General features: G+C 38.1%; 1 protein-coding gene across 3 annotated transcripts in view; it reads right to left on the bottom strand.

The window, feature by feature from the left end:
* INPP4B (inositol polyphosphate-4-phosphatase type II B) overlaps positions 1-18,548 on the bottom strand; it is a 225,206-nt gene that overhangs the window by 127,425 nt on the left and 79,233 nt on the right. For all 3 annotated transcript variants that reach the window (XM_037397011.1, XM_037397022.1, XM_037397002.1), the window contains exons 6-7: positions 10,686-10,736; positions 7,592-7,671 (exon numbers count right to left, since the gene is read on the bottom strand). In XM_037397011.1, coding sequence (XP_037252908.1) covers positions 7,592-7,671; positions 10,686-10,736 — 131 coding nt within the window. The remainder of the gene's footprint in view (positions 1-7,591; positions 7,672-10,685; positions 10,737-18,548) is intronic.

The following is an 18,548-nucleotide window of genomic DNA, read 5'->3' as shown; positions in this document are numbered from 1 at the left end:
GGTGTTTATGAGCAAAAAGACGTAATAATTTTGAAATACATGAGAACAACTTAAGCTTCTTCTGAAGGAAGAACATTCCTCTGAGTTGCTAATACTTAGTTATTTGACTTCGTTTTCTCTTTCATATGTCAAACCAGCACGCAAACTAGGCTACCTCAAAAAATGGACTACCACATTTCCAAGGAGAAAGGGAATACAACAGATGTTAGCCAGTCACATACACCTTTAAAAGTCAGAGTAGATGTGTGGTGATAAGACTGAATTTTTTTCAACAGCTTAACGTGTCCTGATCAAAGTGTCAGGTGGGTGACCTCATTGCTAGGCTGACTTCAGTATGCAACAGCATTGTGCTGTTACCCTGGTCTGAAACGAAAACATTGCATACATCTGACACCCAGAAGCAAAACCCTACCCATCCTTTTTTTAGGAAAGACATTTTTATAAGGCCAAAGAGACCTGAAAGTCTGAGACTGACCTACATAAAACAGATCTGATTTAAAATTACATCAGGGTAAGTTAAGATTATAAACAAATGTTGAGCAAAACAGCTGAATTTAAAAATGAGCTGATACAAGCCAACAAGGCATGTTGCTTGAGTAAAACAAAACAAAAATGGAAATGCCAATTATGTTTTCTCAGTCCTTGTCTCCCTTTCTTTAGAAGATTAAATATTCCCAGTCATTGCTGTTATTAGAGGCTTGGCCTCAGTACAGCAGTGAGCACTGTACTGCTTGCCTGCACGAGTAGCAATACGTATTTGGAAGCTTTCTCCATACACATTTAGAAAAATGTGATTGATCTAATTTAACTTTATGGATTTTTTTTTCAATCATTTTTTTCTCAAAATCACTCCTGTTCTGGTCTAATACATACATAATATTACAATCTGAAACATGCAGTATCTGCAAGAGAAGGTAATGCAACAGAATAAACAGTGGGACTGTTGCATTGTAGTTGTACTCCCTCCTCCATTTCTCTTATTTTTGCACATGGAAGTATGAAACCACAGATTAAAAACAAAAAAACCCGGAGTTTCTTTTGAATTGTTACAGGCACATAAATCAACAAAGAGCTCTATAAATGCCCAGGGAGAAACCGCCATTAGCTGTGTCAGATGCTGTGAATTTAAAACACCACTGGTGCATGACAGTCTTCAAACAACTGACATGCCATGCATTTAAAACTTGCAAGCAACACCTCAAGATTAAAATTTCACTTGAAAGAAAATTAAAAGTGAGAAACCTAAGTGATGCAGTGGGAAAAATAATAATAATAATAAAAAAGCCTAGCAATCATACTTCAATAAGGTGAACATCTGTATTTTACTTTGCACTAGCAGAAACAGTACTGCACACACACAAGCGTGTGTATGTATACACTTCACGCCATTTGCCTGGACAAACACGAAGAGACAATCTCACACATACACACCGTTCAACCGAGCATCAGGAGAATCATTAATTAGTTTTAGGATACTTCATAATGCATTAGGATAGAATCATCTTATTTGTTGTGGTTTAATAAAGCTGAAAAGCACACTCTGCACTCACATGGTGCAGTGCAGCCTGTCCCTACATCAAATTGCTTACAGTCATGAGCCACTATAGACCCGCAGGACAAAGGACTGCACCTTGACAAACCTGCATAGTATGGGACAGTGGCAATGGGGAATATGGCAGTAAGATTCAAAAAGAAGTGTCACTGTGCAGAAGGCCATACATGGGGCAAATTCTAGCTGGTTTACGGAGCTGGAAAATTACTCATTTTTTTAGCAGCTTGGCACAAGGAGCAACAATCACCTCATACCTTTCCACAGTGCATCTGCATTTGGAATATGGCTAAAGAAAAGAACACAAAGTGTTAGAACAGTGATTTCTAAACCAGATTTAGAATCCAGTGTCATCGGATGCAGACTTCGGCAGCAAAGCTGGCAATGTTTCAGTCTATCCCTAACCCTTCAGTCCAACACGTCTGCATCCTGCGGTGCTCACTCCACCTACCACAGCCATATTCCTGTGACAGTCCACTTTTACCTAAGCTGGAGTCACCAAGGATTCATCTTCTGATGCACCTTGCAGAGGTGTTTCTGAGTGAAACAGTATATTTTGAACTTAAAAAAAAATAAAATACTTCTATCAGTGTTAAAAACAGCATAGTTGCTCTACTCACTGAGCCAAACCCAGAGACTTTTGAAGCTATCATTGAAATCTGCTTAGGTTTACAACTGTAATTACTTACTAATGACTCTAATATTAAAGTTTATTATACACATGGCTTTCCTTACCACCTCAAGTCCTTAAAGGATCACCAGGTCAGTATCAGTTCCCTCAAATGTGAGGGAAGGAGCTAGCCAGCACTATCATGAGCAGCAGGAATATGTGCCCACCTTAATACTTTTGTTGATAAAAGCTCAACCCAGGCATCAAGAGAGAAAGAGCGGAAAAGCAAGTGAGTTATATGGACTGAGAGTAGCAGTCATTTGCCTCCAATGATGTTCTCATCAAATCTCATTGCTGCACACTGAATATGCAAATTTACGCCTGCTAATTGGTTCCCATGGCCATACCTTTCTTCCAAAAACAAAAACTCAAAAAAGGCTCGAGAACACAAAGAAAAATAAAGCAGACTGTGTACTTCCATAGCGACGTTAATTATAAATGACAAGGTGAGTGACTGCCTGAAAAGCAAACTGCATGCTTTCAGCCTACCAGGCAGCCCCTTTCTCCAATGCATAATACACAATAAATGTGATTAGTACAGACTAGCATACAGATTGTCATAAAATTAATTTCTCCACTGATTCTGAAATATTCAAGCACAAAACTACTATACTTGCATAGAAAAGTTTATTCCATGAAACGACAGTGGAGCCTATTGCAATCAATACTGTTCTTGAACAAGTCCACCGGTAAATAACATACTGTTGCATTCAAAGGTAAATAAAGTTTTGCGCTGTTCAACTCCACTCAGTTCTCATTATCTCAATGTATGGTTGATTAAGCTTCATGTCAAAACAAGTTTCACCAAAACTGTACAGGAGATTTGCCTGGCTTATAAAGCCAAGCCATTTTTTACTTGCTTCCTGCGGTGGGTGGATGATATGACATGAAGTAGCCAAGAAACAATTTCAGCACGGAGACCAAGTAAAACTAGTTGTAGGCAGACTTGCACTGAATTTTAATAGGGAAAAGCAGCTAAATATATAGTATTTTATAGTCATCATTTGCTAAGGAAGTTATATGTACATAAACGACTGCAAAATTTAGTGTGCTGCTCTCAAATTCTCTCTAGTTAAACACTGTGAATGTAACTACTACTGAAGTGCAGCTACACATCTTCTGGCCCGCTGAACTACAAGGTACTTGGACAACAGTCTTAGGAGGGAGGGAAATTGGGGGGACTTTCTTTAATGGAGTCTTGGAGGGTTTCTTTTTAACTTTTCAAAAATAGCTATGGTTTATCTCCTTTATTTAAAGGTAAATAGGTTTGGTCTTTCCCTAGATTAATGAAAATAAGACAGCAAAAAAAATTAATCAGATTGACAGATATTGTCCAAGAGGTCAAGTAGAGCCACGTGTTTAAAGAAAGTCTGTATTGTACACAATTGACAGACACCCACAGGCACACTATCTTAAATAATCTGTATAATTCATGCACTTCATCCTAGTTCTTGTTTTTGTATAGTTAGCTCCATTGCTATAAAGTTCCTGCTTACAGGGGCCAAGAGAGGCAAGTGGTATTGATATTACCCTTGTTTCATATTGAAGTAGCCTATTTACACTTTTGAACTGTCTAAGAGGAGTATCTCAGATATCTCAGACCGATGGACTTTATTTTTACAGAAAGCACAAAAGAGCACTATTATCTTTTTTCTTTGCTGCTTCTTACATGTAACTTACTGGAAATCATACCAAAATCAGCCAAGCTAAAAGGGACCTTTCCTGGAAACATGGCAAACTACCACCACAGGGGAAGCAGCTAATGGAAGTTCTAACTGCTAGCCCTTTACAAAAGGCCATAGACCTCAACCAAGCCAAAAACACATTATACTGTTCTTAAAAGAAAGTTATGGCAAAAAGATTCTCTAACCTGAACTTAAAATACAAAGCAACTATAAAAAAATCCCAAACATAAAACTGGAGAAGGCCTTTTTACAAGGGCATGAAGGGATAGGACAAGGGGGAATAGCTTGAAACTGAAAGAGGGTAGATCTAGATTAGATATTAGAAAGAAGTTCTTCACTGTGAGGGTGGTGAGGCACTGTCCCAGGTTGCCCAGAGCAGCTGTGGGTGCCCCATCCCTGGCAGTGCTCACGGCCAGGCTGGATGGGGCTGGGAGCAACCTGGGCTGGTGGGGGGTGTCCCTGCCCGTGGCAGGGGGCTGGAACTAGACAATCTTTAAGGTTCCTTCCAACCCAACCCACTCTATGACTTTATGATTCTAATTACTAAATTAGCAATCAGTATACCTAACTCTCATTTACAAGAAAAAAGGATGTATGATAGCTTTTTTTTTGTAATTGGATACACTGCAACATATAGTCAAGAAAAATTCTGCTACTGAATATGGCTTTTGTTTTACTGAATAGCCCATTTCATCCTGTTCTCCATCATAATCCTTTGAGAAAGCTCGAAACAAATGGCATTGCATTACCGTTATAAAATGAAACATTTAGGCCTATAGAATGTATTTCTGATTTCTGTTTTTATAAATTTCATACTGGAAACTGCAATCCCATGTCTCTAGTAACTAAATTCCTCTGCCAACAACGGTTGTGTACATTGTGAACATCGGAGCAATCCTACAAATTGACTTGTTCAGGTTTTGATGATTAGATATAGGTGCACACATCTAAAGTAAACACTCAGCCATCAGTTTAGGGCACCTTTATAGAGAAGAAATGACAATCAAAATAAAAACTTCTTTTGCAGTGGTTTTGTAACTTGTGTCCCTAAGCACTATTAAGGTACAATGGTGGGGAAAGGGAAAACATAGACTACAGTTTGTAAAGGAATTGTACATATATGCCAGCCCCCCAGAAAATAACTGAGAAAAATGCAAGAATATTCCTTTACAAACACTTTTATATTGTTACATTGTGCCTCAGAAAGACAATGGCAAGATAATATCAACTGGGGAAAAAAAAAAAGTGAAAAAGTAATCAGATTCTATAATTGAGCCAATATTTACAGGGCACACCACAGAGCTATTTCCAGATCCTTAAATCTCTACTTCAGATCTAACAAAGGAGGATCTCAAGGCCTTTGGTATATTCTCTGTCCTCCTGAAGTGTACTAACATAATAGGACAATTAGAAAAAAGCAAGTTTAGGTTAGTAGACTGCTCTGGTTAAACTGCCATTGAAGAAACGTGGATCATTTCTACTGATTTTGTGCTGCTGAATATCCATGATCAGGAAACAATCCCACATTTAAAACGTTAGGATTTTTTTCTTTAAAAAAAATGTAACCAAATAAAACCTGCAACATAATGTGTCTGCAAATTAATTTGAGTTGGCACAATATTTGTCTTCTAGTGTTAGCTGCACGAAGAGGACATACAGTACTAAAAATATTAATTAAAAGCAAATCTGAAAAGGCTTAGAAGTTCAGCTGAAATTAACCTGGCAATCTGTCATCTATTGCTTATAAGTTATCTATCCGAACTTCTTGTTTACAAATTAGATGAGTGAGATACAAAATACTTATTCTGAAACTTTCCTGAAATTTTACATTCTGTCAATTATTATGACATCTGTCAGAGGCATTCTTTCACATCAGGTTTTCAATCTGTCAATGAGAGAGGCAAAGTCTGTCCTAAAGAACTTGAGACAACTCGAAATTCTATAAGAACACTAAGTTATTGTTTGTTTTCCTAGCCATACATTTCCACAGAGACTAGTCAATTCACATTTTATCCCATCGGGTTTGTTTGTTAGAAAACAAAGGTATCTGCTTTTTAGGCAGGGCATTTTCTGCGTTTGGGAGAAATTAAAATCAAGGCATTTTGTTAACTTTGCCCTGTAAACTGCACACACACGCAAACACTATTGTTATGATAGGGAGACAGGTGCAGTACTAAACCAAAATACTTCAAGAAGTTTCTGTTTCCAGAAAAATGCAGTGTCCTTGACATAGCGACAGTACTACAACATCACTGAATGGACTGTAAATTGGGCTTTCAGTGAAATCAAGGCTGGCTTTGTGTGCACAGGATAAAGAACATAACACAACTTTTCTACAGAGCATAAGTACAATACCCCTGGCAGAACACATCCCAATATCTCATTTTTCCTAGTCACAGCTTCTTTCCTCCCAAAATTTTGCCTATGTAGAAACAGGGTGAGTTTAGGCAGTTGCTCTGTGAAGCTTACCTGTGCCTACCCAGTAATCCCAAATAAGCCTCCACTGTGGTTGCAAAAATGAGCTCACCAAAATCCCTGCACTGTATAAAGCCCAATTAATTCATTCTGAAAATCACCACCTAAACGGTTTCCCCTAACCTTCAAAAAGTTTTGATTTGTGTCTTGATTCATCTTAAGCCGCGCATATCAGCATCAGGGGTGAAACCAGGACTTTCTTCTTCGGTGCACAGCTTTAAGAAATATTAGCCCAGCCCTAGTTTTTGAGTACTGGCTCTGACTCTCCTGTAGCTCTGTGTCACTAACTGGAATTGCACATCCACTCCCTCTGCTCTTTGAGTTTGGCTGCATATAAGAATGAGTTTAGGATACTGCAACCAATTCCACATGAAAGAAGCCTTGAGTCATTAAGTCCACCATCTTTAAATATGCTTAGTCATCAAGCCAGCAAACTGTACAATGTTAATTCTTTAAATCACACGCATCAAATGAAAGTGAGAACCTATTCTCCTTTCTAAAGGAAACTCTGAAAGAACATCCCCCTACTTCAAGTTCTCTGCAATTCTTGTAACCTTTTCTAATCTGACACATGGCAAGCTCCAGCCTAAAGAACTGGTATTTCATTTTGACTTTGCACATGGTATAAATACAGGCACTTCAAGCTGACATCTAATGTACCTGAAGTAATACCAAGTTTCAAACACAGTTAAGCAGCAATCACAGAATCATGGAATCACTTAGGTTGGAAAAGAGGTTTAAGATTACCAAGTCCAACTGTTAACCTCGCATTGTCAAGTCCACCACTAAACCATGTCCCCAAGTGCTACATCTACATGTCTTTTAAATACCTCTAGGGATGGTGACCCAACCACTTCCCCGGGCAGCCTGTGCCAATGCTTGATAACCCTTTCAACAAATATTTTTTTCCTAATATCCAATCTAAACCTCCTCCAGTGCAAAATGAGATAATTTCCTCTTATCCTACCTCTTCTTACCTGGGAGACGAGACTGCCACCCACCTTGCTACAACCTCCTTTCAGGTAGCTGTGTAAAGCAATAAGTTCCCCCATGAGCCTCCTTTTCTCCAGGACAACTCCAATTCCCTCAGCCACTGCCCATATCAATTGTTCTCTAGACCCTTCACCTTTTTTGCTTTTTGGCTCTTCTTTAGATGCAAAATGCCATGGGTTATTAATTCAACACAGTTTACAACAGAGGAAAAACATTTACCTGAGGGTAAGGGTCAACTGTTGCTCCTTTGACTTTACCAAGTCTCCTACTCTAAAAGTTGTACAGCCCAGGAAGCTTCTCTACAAAACAAAGCAGAAAGAAAAGATAACAACTCCATTAGTTTTTGAAGTTTTAATTGTTTTCTTATTTGGTCTCACACTTTGAAATCTTTCTTTGGTACACAGAAAAATATTACATTCCAATATACTAGTTTGACACACTACTCAGCAGAAATTTTTTATGCACCTGTAGCATGATTATCAGCAAATTGTTAAACTCTGGTTTTATGGACAGGAACCTCTCTCTTTTTCATTAAGCACAGTCTGACAACCTGACAAAATAACAGGTTGTAAAATGTATAGTCACAGGAAAACTATTCAGTGCACTTGCATTCTGCATCTTCTTTCTGTATTTCTCTAGGTTACAAGAAATGCTAAATTTTCAGCGTGTTACCAAAGTTGTTCTTGCTATGGTTTTTCCTCAAGCCTTAGGCACTACCATCTATGTATTCCAAAGATGAATGTATTTACTAAGAAGGTATTTTTACACTGAGTTCAGCACAAGTTTATTAATAGAAATATTACATTCCTCTAGTTTACAGCAGTGCCTTTTTCCTTTATTTCCATTGTAAGGTGGACCTATTCATTGCAGTACAAGTGCAGAGAAATGTGCTAGTGAAATTAGAATGTCTACAGTTTAATTAAGCTACACCACTGTATCTTCTCCTTCTATCAAAATCACCTTCACACATTACCAAGAAAACAATGCAAAGACGAAAACAAATGCATCTTCTTTTCCGTTTTTGCTATTTTTTAACCCCTGTTCACATCCCACTGCACATTGCTAAAATCTCATTTGGTCAACATGGCCAACAGTAGTATTCTTGCCCTGGGAACAACAGGAAAGAAAACTGGTGCACAGCCAACTTCTATCCATTTATCTTTCAAATATACAACTCAATATCACTAGCTCTGAACAAATAATAATGAGGTCATAAAACTACATTGAATTTTTGCAAGAATACGATAAGAAGTACCCGAAGACTGGTTTTATTACATTACACTAATTTTACTCTACTGTTGGACTGGCAAAGCAAAATTCCAGGCTAAACCATATATGTTCTTGGATATACAATTTAAAGAAGAATCAAGTTGCTCTGAGTCAACACAGGCTGCATGCAGAAAGCAACTATCCCCTTCAGGGAAAAAGAGAATTTGTTGCTACTGAGAAGCGTAACTTACTCTGGAGAAAAAGCCCTGCAGCCTGCTTGATAGATAATGAGTGTTTGAATGCTAACAATAAAGCTTTACAATAAGATAGGTTTTCTTGCATATAAAATGTACAGTTCAAATGACAGTTCTTATTTTAGGTAAGCATCAACACTGGTCTCCAGTTTGGTAAACTAAGTGACCTGTTATGGCCCATTCCTATCAATGACACAGGCTTAAATTTCCTGTGCGCTTTGGTTGGCACTTAAGCAGCAAAGGAAAAAAAATGAAGTGGAGAGTTTAGGGAAAGCTGGGAAAACAGTGGACTTGGGAAGTGCTGAACAGGAAGTAACAGGGGGAAAAAACCGTATAGGAAATACATAGAGAAAAATACTGCAGCTGTACAAGCAAAGATCATGGTTAGTTTTCACTGCCAAAATGAAACAAGTATTTTTACAAGAAATATGTCAGGTGTGACACATGATGATGCACAGCCTTGCTAAAGTGAACATACAGGTATTCTGTTTTCCTTTAGATCAGTCAACATGACTGTTTTTTCACTAAAACTTTATGGTGGCACATTTAGCTCAGATTAGTTATCTCCTTAGAAAAGTATATCCTTAGTCTAATAAGAACCCTTCCTACAGCACAACATCTGTAAAGCAGCCTTTATTCTGGCATTTCGTGGCACGTGATTGCTTGTATTTGCAACCTTACCATTTGGAAAGAGGGAGAGGAATATTTGGAATGAAACTGATTAGGAGTTATTTGCAAAATTAAATAAAATCATGAATGATCCCATGACCCAAATGAAGAGAGTTATGCTAATGTTCAAGGGGTCTAATTTCAAACAATGCTGGAGAATACTTTTTCCATACCGATATAGATACAAATAGTCTACCCTGGGGCCTGAACTGGCAGCCTACAAACCAATCTAACTTTGCACAGGTGACTTGGAGAGGCTTCAAAAGTAGGCTTTAAACAGAACTGGTGCCGTAATACTAATTACAGAGTAATGCTCCTCTTTAATTTTGCTAGTGGGGTACTTAAAATTATACATCTTAAAATATGTGCCTTGAGTAGTTTGATGAATAATCTCAGTCAGCCAAGGAGAAAAGTCTCTACAATAGCGATATGAGAAGTTGAAACACAGTGATTATTTCACTTAGATTGAACTTGCTGCCAAGCTATAGATTTTTCAAACACTAGCTGAAGTCCAGGAAAATATGCCAAGGAAGCCCTGGTAATGCAGGAAAGTTAACACCTTAGGCTAAAAATGTTAAATTCCAGTTATTTTAAATGTTTGCAGACACACGTCTTGACACCTGCACCAGATGGTGTTTGTTCTTTTATTCAGCTCTAGCAGGACCAACATTTCCCACCCTAGGAAGTTCTAGCCTTCTCAAACCCAGAAATGACAACCCAATACCTTTGCCAGAATTTCTACAGACCTACACTGAAAAATTTGCTCTCCGTACGTCACCAGTGTAATTTCTTAAGGCAAACCCAAAGCCAACCCCCACAGCAGAACTTTTTATACTCTGCACATGAAAACCATAAGGCCAGCCTCATTGAGGCAAAGTGATTCCAAGCTCAATCTTATCCAGACTGCTTGTATGGCAGTAGCAGGAAGTCTAGATAGTGATGCTCGCCACAGGATAATTTCCATTGAAAAAGATTTTGAAGAAATACGTGAATGGGATTACATCAATCACTGAGACTATTTCTTCTGCCTCAATTTTTTTATTCATTTTACCCAGCTTCTGCTATTAAAAAAGCTAGCCAACTCCTGTTTAGCAGTTAGGCAGAACACCATTTCACTTCATTGGGTGTCTGTATCTACTGATGAGGTTAAAAAGGTCAATTAATGAAAAAAATTTGCTTACTCCAACATCAGCTCGTGGCTCCTTGTGATCAGGTAGGACACTGGTGCGGACCTGAGAGGGGGAGAGGAAAAAAAAGGCAAAAGAAACATTACTCTTTTGTTGTTACTTTCCAATAAGAACGAGATAAGTGCTCATGCACCTTTTTCCTCCTCATACCTTCTGCATTTTGGAGGTAAATTTAAAGGGAGGTATATATAATCAAAACCCAATTAATTAATAATTTAAGCACAATATTCTTCCAGTTCCTGTGGAGAAAGTCTCTCACCACTACCCATTTATCATTCTGAACTTTCTTGATTCTCTAAAGGGAGAAAAGTTGTGCTCAGTTGTTCCTTTCCTAAAATAAGACTCTTTGGCTCTAACTTGAATGCCAGAGTCTTTCATCTAGAGTTGTTATCTCGAACCAAAATTTTCAACCACAAATGAAAGAACAAAGTACATAAAAAATATTTCCCAAAATACAGTACAGGTTTTCAGGGGGGTAGGTTTAGTGTCTACATGATTTTACTGTTGAATTTTGAGTTGTTGAATGAGAACAGAGAACTGATTAAACAGTAAAATTGCGACAGAAAAAGTACAAGGCAACCTCTGTAACACCCCCTGATGTGGCCTGCCTGAGCCAAAACAGCCCGTTGCATTAGCTTGCTGGTAAAAAGGATGCCAGCTTCAGCAACACACAAGGGAGGCATGTACTGAGCATTCACATCTGTTTGATTACCTAGCCTAAATAACAGATATTCATTTACAGCACGGCCACCTAAGGACAAATTTTTGGCTTGATTTCAAAACAAAACTCAAACTCATTTTGCAAATCTTTCAGCGAAAGACTTGTTTTGTCCCATGCCCTCAAACGTGTCCCTCAATAATTTTATTCTAGCTGCAACTTACCACACAAAAAAGAAAACCCTCCCTCAAAACAAAGATAATTTTGTCTCTTTGTTATCCTAAATACAACATATTGTTAGAAACAGCTAAGCAAAAATCTACCACAGAGACATGACCAAAGAGAACCATAGCTTTTCTCAGTCAGTTCTTATTCCTTGATTCTCTACAGTGAGAAATATAGTTTTCCCCCCCAAAAGCCTGAAGATAGTAAAGAAATGCTATAATCAATTTAATGAGGATCAGCATATTTTAGAAATTTGTGGGAGTCCTCATTTGGATGTAATTTTACATTTAGATTTTTTTCCACTAGTATAACATTAGCAACTCCAATATTTGGCTACAGAACACTAGCACAAACTTTTTTAAAATACCTTAGGGCACGAATGAAAATACAATTACTGATATTTCCTTGTTGGTGATACTTGACTTGCCCTTTTGGGGACTGGGGAAATTGGGGAAATAACTTACAGCAAATGTGTTTCTTAAAAAAACAGAAGGAGTATCAACGCCACTCCACAAATTCTACATCATTTTAAGATGCTAAAAAGCTGTTCTATACGCTAGCCTCAAATAGGTAACATACAGCCCAACATGGAAGTGTGGTATTTCCATTTTCTAGTTATTATGGATATTTATTCCAGAAACATGAACAAATGAGGAAGATTCATTCTTAAATTATCATCACTGTTTATAAGATGCGTTTGTAAGGCAGTAGTAGTTCAGTAAGTATTTTAAAACATGTGTAATTGTTTTTGCATGATCCTAAGGCGTGCTTTAAAGCAAGAGGAAGTCCAAGTATCTTTTATGCTTATTGGAATCAATGGAATACACATACATTTAGAACTATAGAAAATTCATTCTTTCATTCATTCATTCTTTTGCTGAATAAAGTCTCAGTTCAGGAGAACTTATTTTTGTTTTTCTGACCCAGCAGAGAAGTGGAAAAGGATGGCAACACCTGAAAAACCTACAGTATAAGCCTTCCATATAAAAAAAACTTATTTCATAATTCCAAATGGAGTTAAATATGGAAAGAAATTCTGTTGCCTGTTTGAAGTTCCAAGCTCAATTTCATTAGTGTCACAATGAGAAGAGTAAAAAAAGTATCCACAAGCTTCAGTTTTCATTTCTAAAACACTTTTCAGTTCAGTTACATGGTTGTTTGTTTATTTTCATTTGGTTTTAACCACTTTATAATCAGTAGTCATATAGCCAAACGTACAGAAATACTACATTTAGTGGGACTGGCATTACACTGTGCCTCTCTTCTCCCTGAAATATGCTTCTTTTGAAAGCAAACTGGAATTTTTAATCCATGTGTGTGTAAATATATTTTATTTAGAAACAGGTTTAAAATACTCATTAAAAAGAGAAGTCGTACATGTGTATGTACATACATATATGGGAGTTATAGCCTGGTCTGTTCCATGTTGTCTGTTGATTTGAGTTTCCAAACATACTTTAACTCTCAGAATACTGCAGTTATCAGAGTCCCATTATGAGATGCCCACATATGCCCAAGTAAGCATCACTGCACACGCACAAAGACAGTTTGGCACCAAATAAAAAACATAAGAAACAGCTCAACTCAGGTCCCGATCAACAAAATGAAAGAGGAAGAAAAACAGAAATACAGGGATTTGAAGGAGTAAATATTCTCCTAGTGCATTACCTGATTAAACAAACTACTGTACTTTTTAAAAGTCTGCCATAAACCAACTTTTTCCTAATGGCCCCAACAGTATTCTAAAACAACTACAAAACTTATATACAAACAAAAAGTCAGATTTTAATCTCAAGCATCTGTTATTCTGATAGAATTTCAGTTTTCTCATTATTTGCTCTAAATTTTCCTGAGCTAAATGCAAACCTCTGAACTGTGAGTTTATTCAGAACTGGGGTAAGACTGAACTTCCCTGAAACAACACACGTTACAGCCCTATCTTCCCAGACAAGAGATGTATGAAGAGATCAAAAACGAAAGCAAGAAAGACAGCTTGTGACCTAGGTCAAACGCAAAATATTTTTGACAAATATTCATTCCAGTGATTTAGCTTGTAGAACAATACGGTTACCTTGTATACAACAGTCTGTCGTACCAGGAAGAACTCTCATGCACTAGAGTGGATATTCATGATACATTTCATTTTCTTTAAATCTCATGTAGAAGAATATAAAATGAGTAGCTATCCTTACACTTCTAGCGTATTTATCACAGACCTACCTAAGTGTCAAATTTCACCAGGCCTAAATGTTAAATTCAGCTTTAATTAACTGTCCTTTCTATAAGGCAGCTTTATATGATTAAAAAGAACATTTTTTTCAGTCATTCATGGTAGTCTAAGCCACTTCTACACAGGCTGTCAAAGTTCAGAAGACTGAATCACTACTGAAACTTTTGTGCCTGCCCTTAAAGCATTTGCATTTCAGTTTATGCTCAAAGGCCACATTCAGAAGGCACTTCAATTTTGCAAAGAAATAATGCTAGATCCTTTTATCACTTATTCTAGATTTACCTCATCAGATCACTAGTGGCTTCCAGGGACTGCCCAGTACTTACCTTACTGCTGTTGGCTGCTCAAATGCACTATTCTGTCACCACTGTTATATGCTCCCAGCATCTAACAAGAACTAGGTACACACCACATCAGGCAAAGCACAGGGTAAGAGAGACTACTGAGTCACTGAAAATTGACTTACACTCTTTTCATATGCACCTTCCAGGAAAGTATTCACAATTTCACTCCCTCAGTATAACTCTGGCAGTTGTATAGGAATGCAACGTGTGGAGGCGACTTTACCTTTATGTTACCTGGAAGCGCTCTGGGACAGTGACCATCTGCACTTTTCCTCTCCCCCACAGGCCCTTTTGCACAGAAAGCAAGCACTGAACTCTGCTAACACAGCCACCACAGCTCCACAGATGACTGCTATGGATGGTCCCCATCCTCACCACCACCTTCTGCCTGCCAGCCATGGGGCACCACTCATCAGAGTTGGGGAGTAACTATATTTATCGTAGATTCTCAGTCAGAGAAGTTGTAGCTTCATGTGTATGTGCTGGATGAGCCAAGAACACTGAAATTGTTACTAGGTTCTGCAACAACATTGATCAGCTTTTATAGGATAGATCCCATTCCGGTGCATGCAGCAAATTCATTTTTAGAAGATATTGATGAGACACTGCACATTTACCAGCTATTTATTTTCATCATATAGATTAACAGTTTGCTAAATAGTTCAATCAACGTAGCATAGTCAGCAAAGTAAAACACTTCCATCAATATTTTGTTGGATACCTGCTTAGTGGATGGACAACAATGCCAGCGGAGTAATTTTCCAGCCTGCAGTGCATAATTATTTCTAAGAGTCCATATAAAGCAGAAAATAAAATCTTTTTCCAATAGGCATATATGTGGTATTGCATGGTTTACAGTTCCAGTGGAAAAGTTGCTATGTGGAGACATGAGCAAATGTTAAAATTAAATTAAAGATGAAAAGTAAAGGGAACATAAGCTATATCGACTCCACAGCAATGCTTTTGCAGCAGTATAATATATCTAATGTTGATTATAAAATAATAAAAGAGAAAATAAAATTTATAAAAGAATATGTATCTATTTCCCTGCTATATGTATGTCCTTATTATTTGCTGTATACCAAGTGACAGTTTCAGCTGTTTATCTGAAAGGGTCAATAGAAGGGCAGGCGTATCTGCATACGGCTGGATACTTTTTATAGGCAGTGCTTGATTGTGACTCGTGGAGTGTGGAGTCAGAATCATTCATCTGTGCAGCACTGAGACTATGTACTACCTCCAGGCACACTTTTCAAGAACTAATATGAGGACAATGGAAAAGACGAACTCCTCCGTCTCTAAGAATCATCATAAACCTGCTTTGCTTGCCATCTTCTCTACAAGTATCTTTCTCTTCTCTGCATAGGCTGCATCTTGGTACGCTTTCTAGAGAAGAGTACAGACACATGGCACAAAACAAACATGAGGAGATCCCCCTGAGCAAAGTCTGAGGTTAGAAGAATTTAACAGCTTATGTAGGTACATAACTAGGTGTATGAATAACAAGCAGAAAACCACCTAAGCCTTGAGTATTTGATTACAAATACAGTTTTGTTTATTTTTTACAGCTTGTGCATATGAGCATAACTGCCTTCAAAAAACTGAAAACCACCATTCAGAAATAAGATTACATTGGAACTCTCTCTGTATTGAGTGCATCACAAAAAACCTTTGCAACTTCCAAATGGAAGCTGGAATAGCCCAAGTGTCAGAAAAATCTATATATTATGAGTGCTTCGGGACATGCTACAGAGAGTCAGATCACATCCAGCAAGGCTTATTAACTCGGCATAATTGCCAGCCATACCCGAGCTGAACTACCTTGCACTGCGCCTCCATGCAAAACGATACTGACTGTATCCATACAGCGTCCCACTATAGCTCATGTGCCAGGAGGAAGTTACAGTGTGGGTACAGGGCCCAAGTCAGCATGGCTCAAAGCTTCAGCTGCTGACACTCAAGTCTGCAAATTACCAAACACTGATATAAGGACTGTGCAGAAGCTGTGCTAGGAGGGAAAAAGGCAGCTCCTGTTAATGGTCTTTCCTCCACAAAGCATTAAGATCACATACACTGCTGCTTCCGCAATATGTTCCAAAGCTGAAATACACAGGTGAAAACCACACATTTTAAACAACCTCCCTAGGTCTGGGTCTATTCTCTTCCACAGCTATTCATAAGATAAATAACTAGTCCCTGAGGGCAAAGTCCCAAGTTTGATTTATCTCTTGGAGTCAACGTAAATATGAAGAAGCTATCAAATCTGTCCATATAAATCTAAATAACCTTCAATATGTTTTCAGCGTATGCAATCAAAAAATGAAAGGAAGAAATTGTTTATTTACCTTGTTAATGTAGTACACAGCATGAGCACAAGAATCAATTTTTTTAACCTATTTGAGACAGCTTTTTTTTCAATTCCACTCAGAAAGATCTGTCAACTGTAAGGTTATGCGTGAGATTAAAAGTGACAAAGGAAACCAGACTTTATAAATTAGAGATAATTAACATTTAAACCCTAGCATCATTAAAAATAGATGCTCTTCTGCTACTAATACTTAATTTGCTCTTTATTGAATCTTGGGGTACAGATACTCCGCCAGTACCATTTGCTGCAGTACACTGCTTTTCAGGGAGAAGAAAAAGCCATGTATTGCTGCACTCCGTTAACTCTCAGTTAAGAATTAATGCAGACCTATGCTGCAAAGCATTCTTGTTTTGCATGATGAGATTGTTGTCACTCCCCTTGTGACCAGCTGCTAGCAAAAGGTAACCTGTGCACTGTGTCTTCTGTGCACAGGGTTTGCACCCATTAAGAAACCCCTACAAGTGATGGTTCAAGCATTGCAGGGGTCTGAAACACCATAACACCATCCACGCACTGCAGTGGCCGTGACAGGGAACCAATACAGCACTCACCTGCTCAGAGTCCCCCGCAGTGGTAAGTGCTCACTGACAGAGACAGCATTGCATTGCAGTTTGGTTCGTTGCTTATTAGTCAACCTTTTGCTTTAAAAGGTCAGGTTTTTGCAGTCATTATAATGACCACTGGTAGTGAAATAATGAAATACAGGGTTTTTTCCTCCACCTCACAGTTATTTTGAACAAAGCCCAATCATGTGAAGAGATCTTCTGTAGTGTTATAGAGGTACTAAATATTCTCGGCATTTCCCCAGTTATAATTTTTATATAATATAATATAACATTGTGTTTGAAGTTCTTTATCTTTACAATCAGCCAGTATGCTGGTTGCTCTTTTCCCTTCCCATCATAATTTCCAGGAATCACCCCTTTAAAGTCTGTTGCATACTGGGAACAACCTGCAAAATCTCAAGAGTAAAAACCCCCTTCAAAGGGCTTGTGACACCTGCTCTTCACTGCTTGCTTTGACTGTGAAATACAAGTCACAGAAGCCAAATTCCAGCTTCTGTCAGCAAGCTACTGATGGAGCATTCCTAAGCTTTTTTGGCTATTCAGCTAGACAGGCCAGCCAACAGGGAGATGTTGCTCAAGTCTGAATACCTCAGGCTGGTTATTACAATCCCACTATCTAAAGATCACTGAGACTCCAGAATCAAAAAAAACCAGCAGTTAACTGCAGCCGGAGAAACCCAGATGTTCTGACAAATTATAACCCAAAGAATACTCACCCCAGAATGATTAAGAAAATAGGCTATAGAAATACCTGTATTGGTTTTTCCCTCACGCTTTTTCTTCCCCTCCCCTCTCCATTTAATTGTGCATATCGCTTGAGCAAAACATGACGGATTTACGGATTTGGCAATCTCTCAGTTTGTCTGTCTGTGCATCTTGCTCCCCTGAAGCAGCAGACTATAACCCAAGCATGCAAGCTGTAGTTTCAGGGGAAAATGCCTTCCTAGAATGGAAGTATTCAGCAGTGCTCACAGTGCCTGAGGCAGTTGGATAGGGGAAAAAAAAAAAATAATTAAAAGAATCTCATTTCCATATGAGTACCAGAGAACCTGTGCCAAAAAAACCATGCTAGAGAAGCCAAGGAAAGAACTTGTACTTGAAACACTTACTTCAGAGGACACTTGAGAGGATACAAGCAGAGGGTCAAAAGCACCTATAGTTGTCTGATGAACAGCCAGTCAACACAGCCTTGCATCAGTACATGATGCACGACATAAATTAAGACAAAAATTGCTGGACCAACCAGATTATGAGCTCAATGGCAATATAAAATTACCAGAACACAATCTTCTGCATCAAAACTTGTGTAAAAATTGCACTATGACTCTATCTTGAAAAATGAATTGAAAGTCCCTTTTTTTCTTTACCGAATAAAGTTTACTGAGTATGCCAAAATCTGCATTTCATAATCTGTTATCTAATGCCATAAAAAAAATTTGCATTAAGTTCTTCAGAAACCTTACTGT

This window comes from Falco rusticolus, chromosome 1 (genome assembly GCF_015220075.1).
Source record: "Falco rusticolus isolate bFalRus1 chromosome 1, bFalRus1.pri, whole genome shotgun sequence".
NCBI lineage: Eukaryota > Metazoa > Chordata > Aves > Falconiformes > Falconidae > Falco > Falco rusticolus.
Note: the sequence above shows the minus strand (reverse complement) of the source record. Positions and strands in the feature narration are given on the sequence as shown.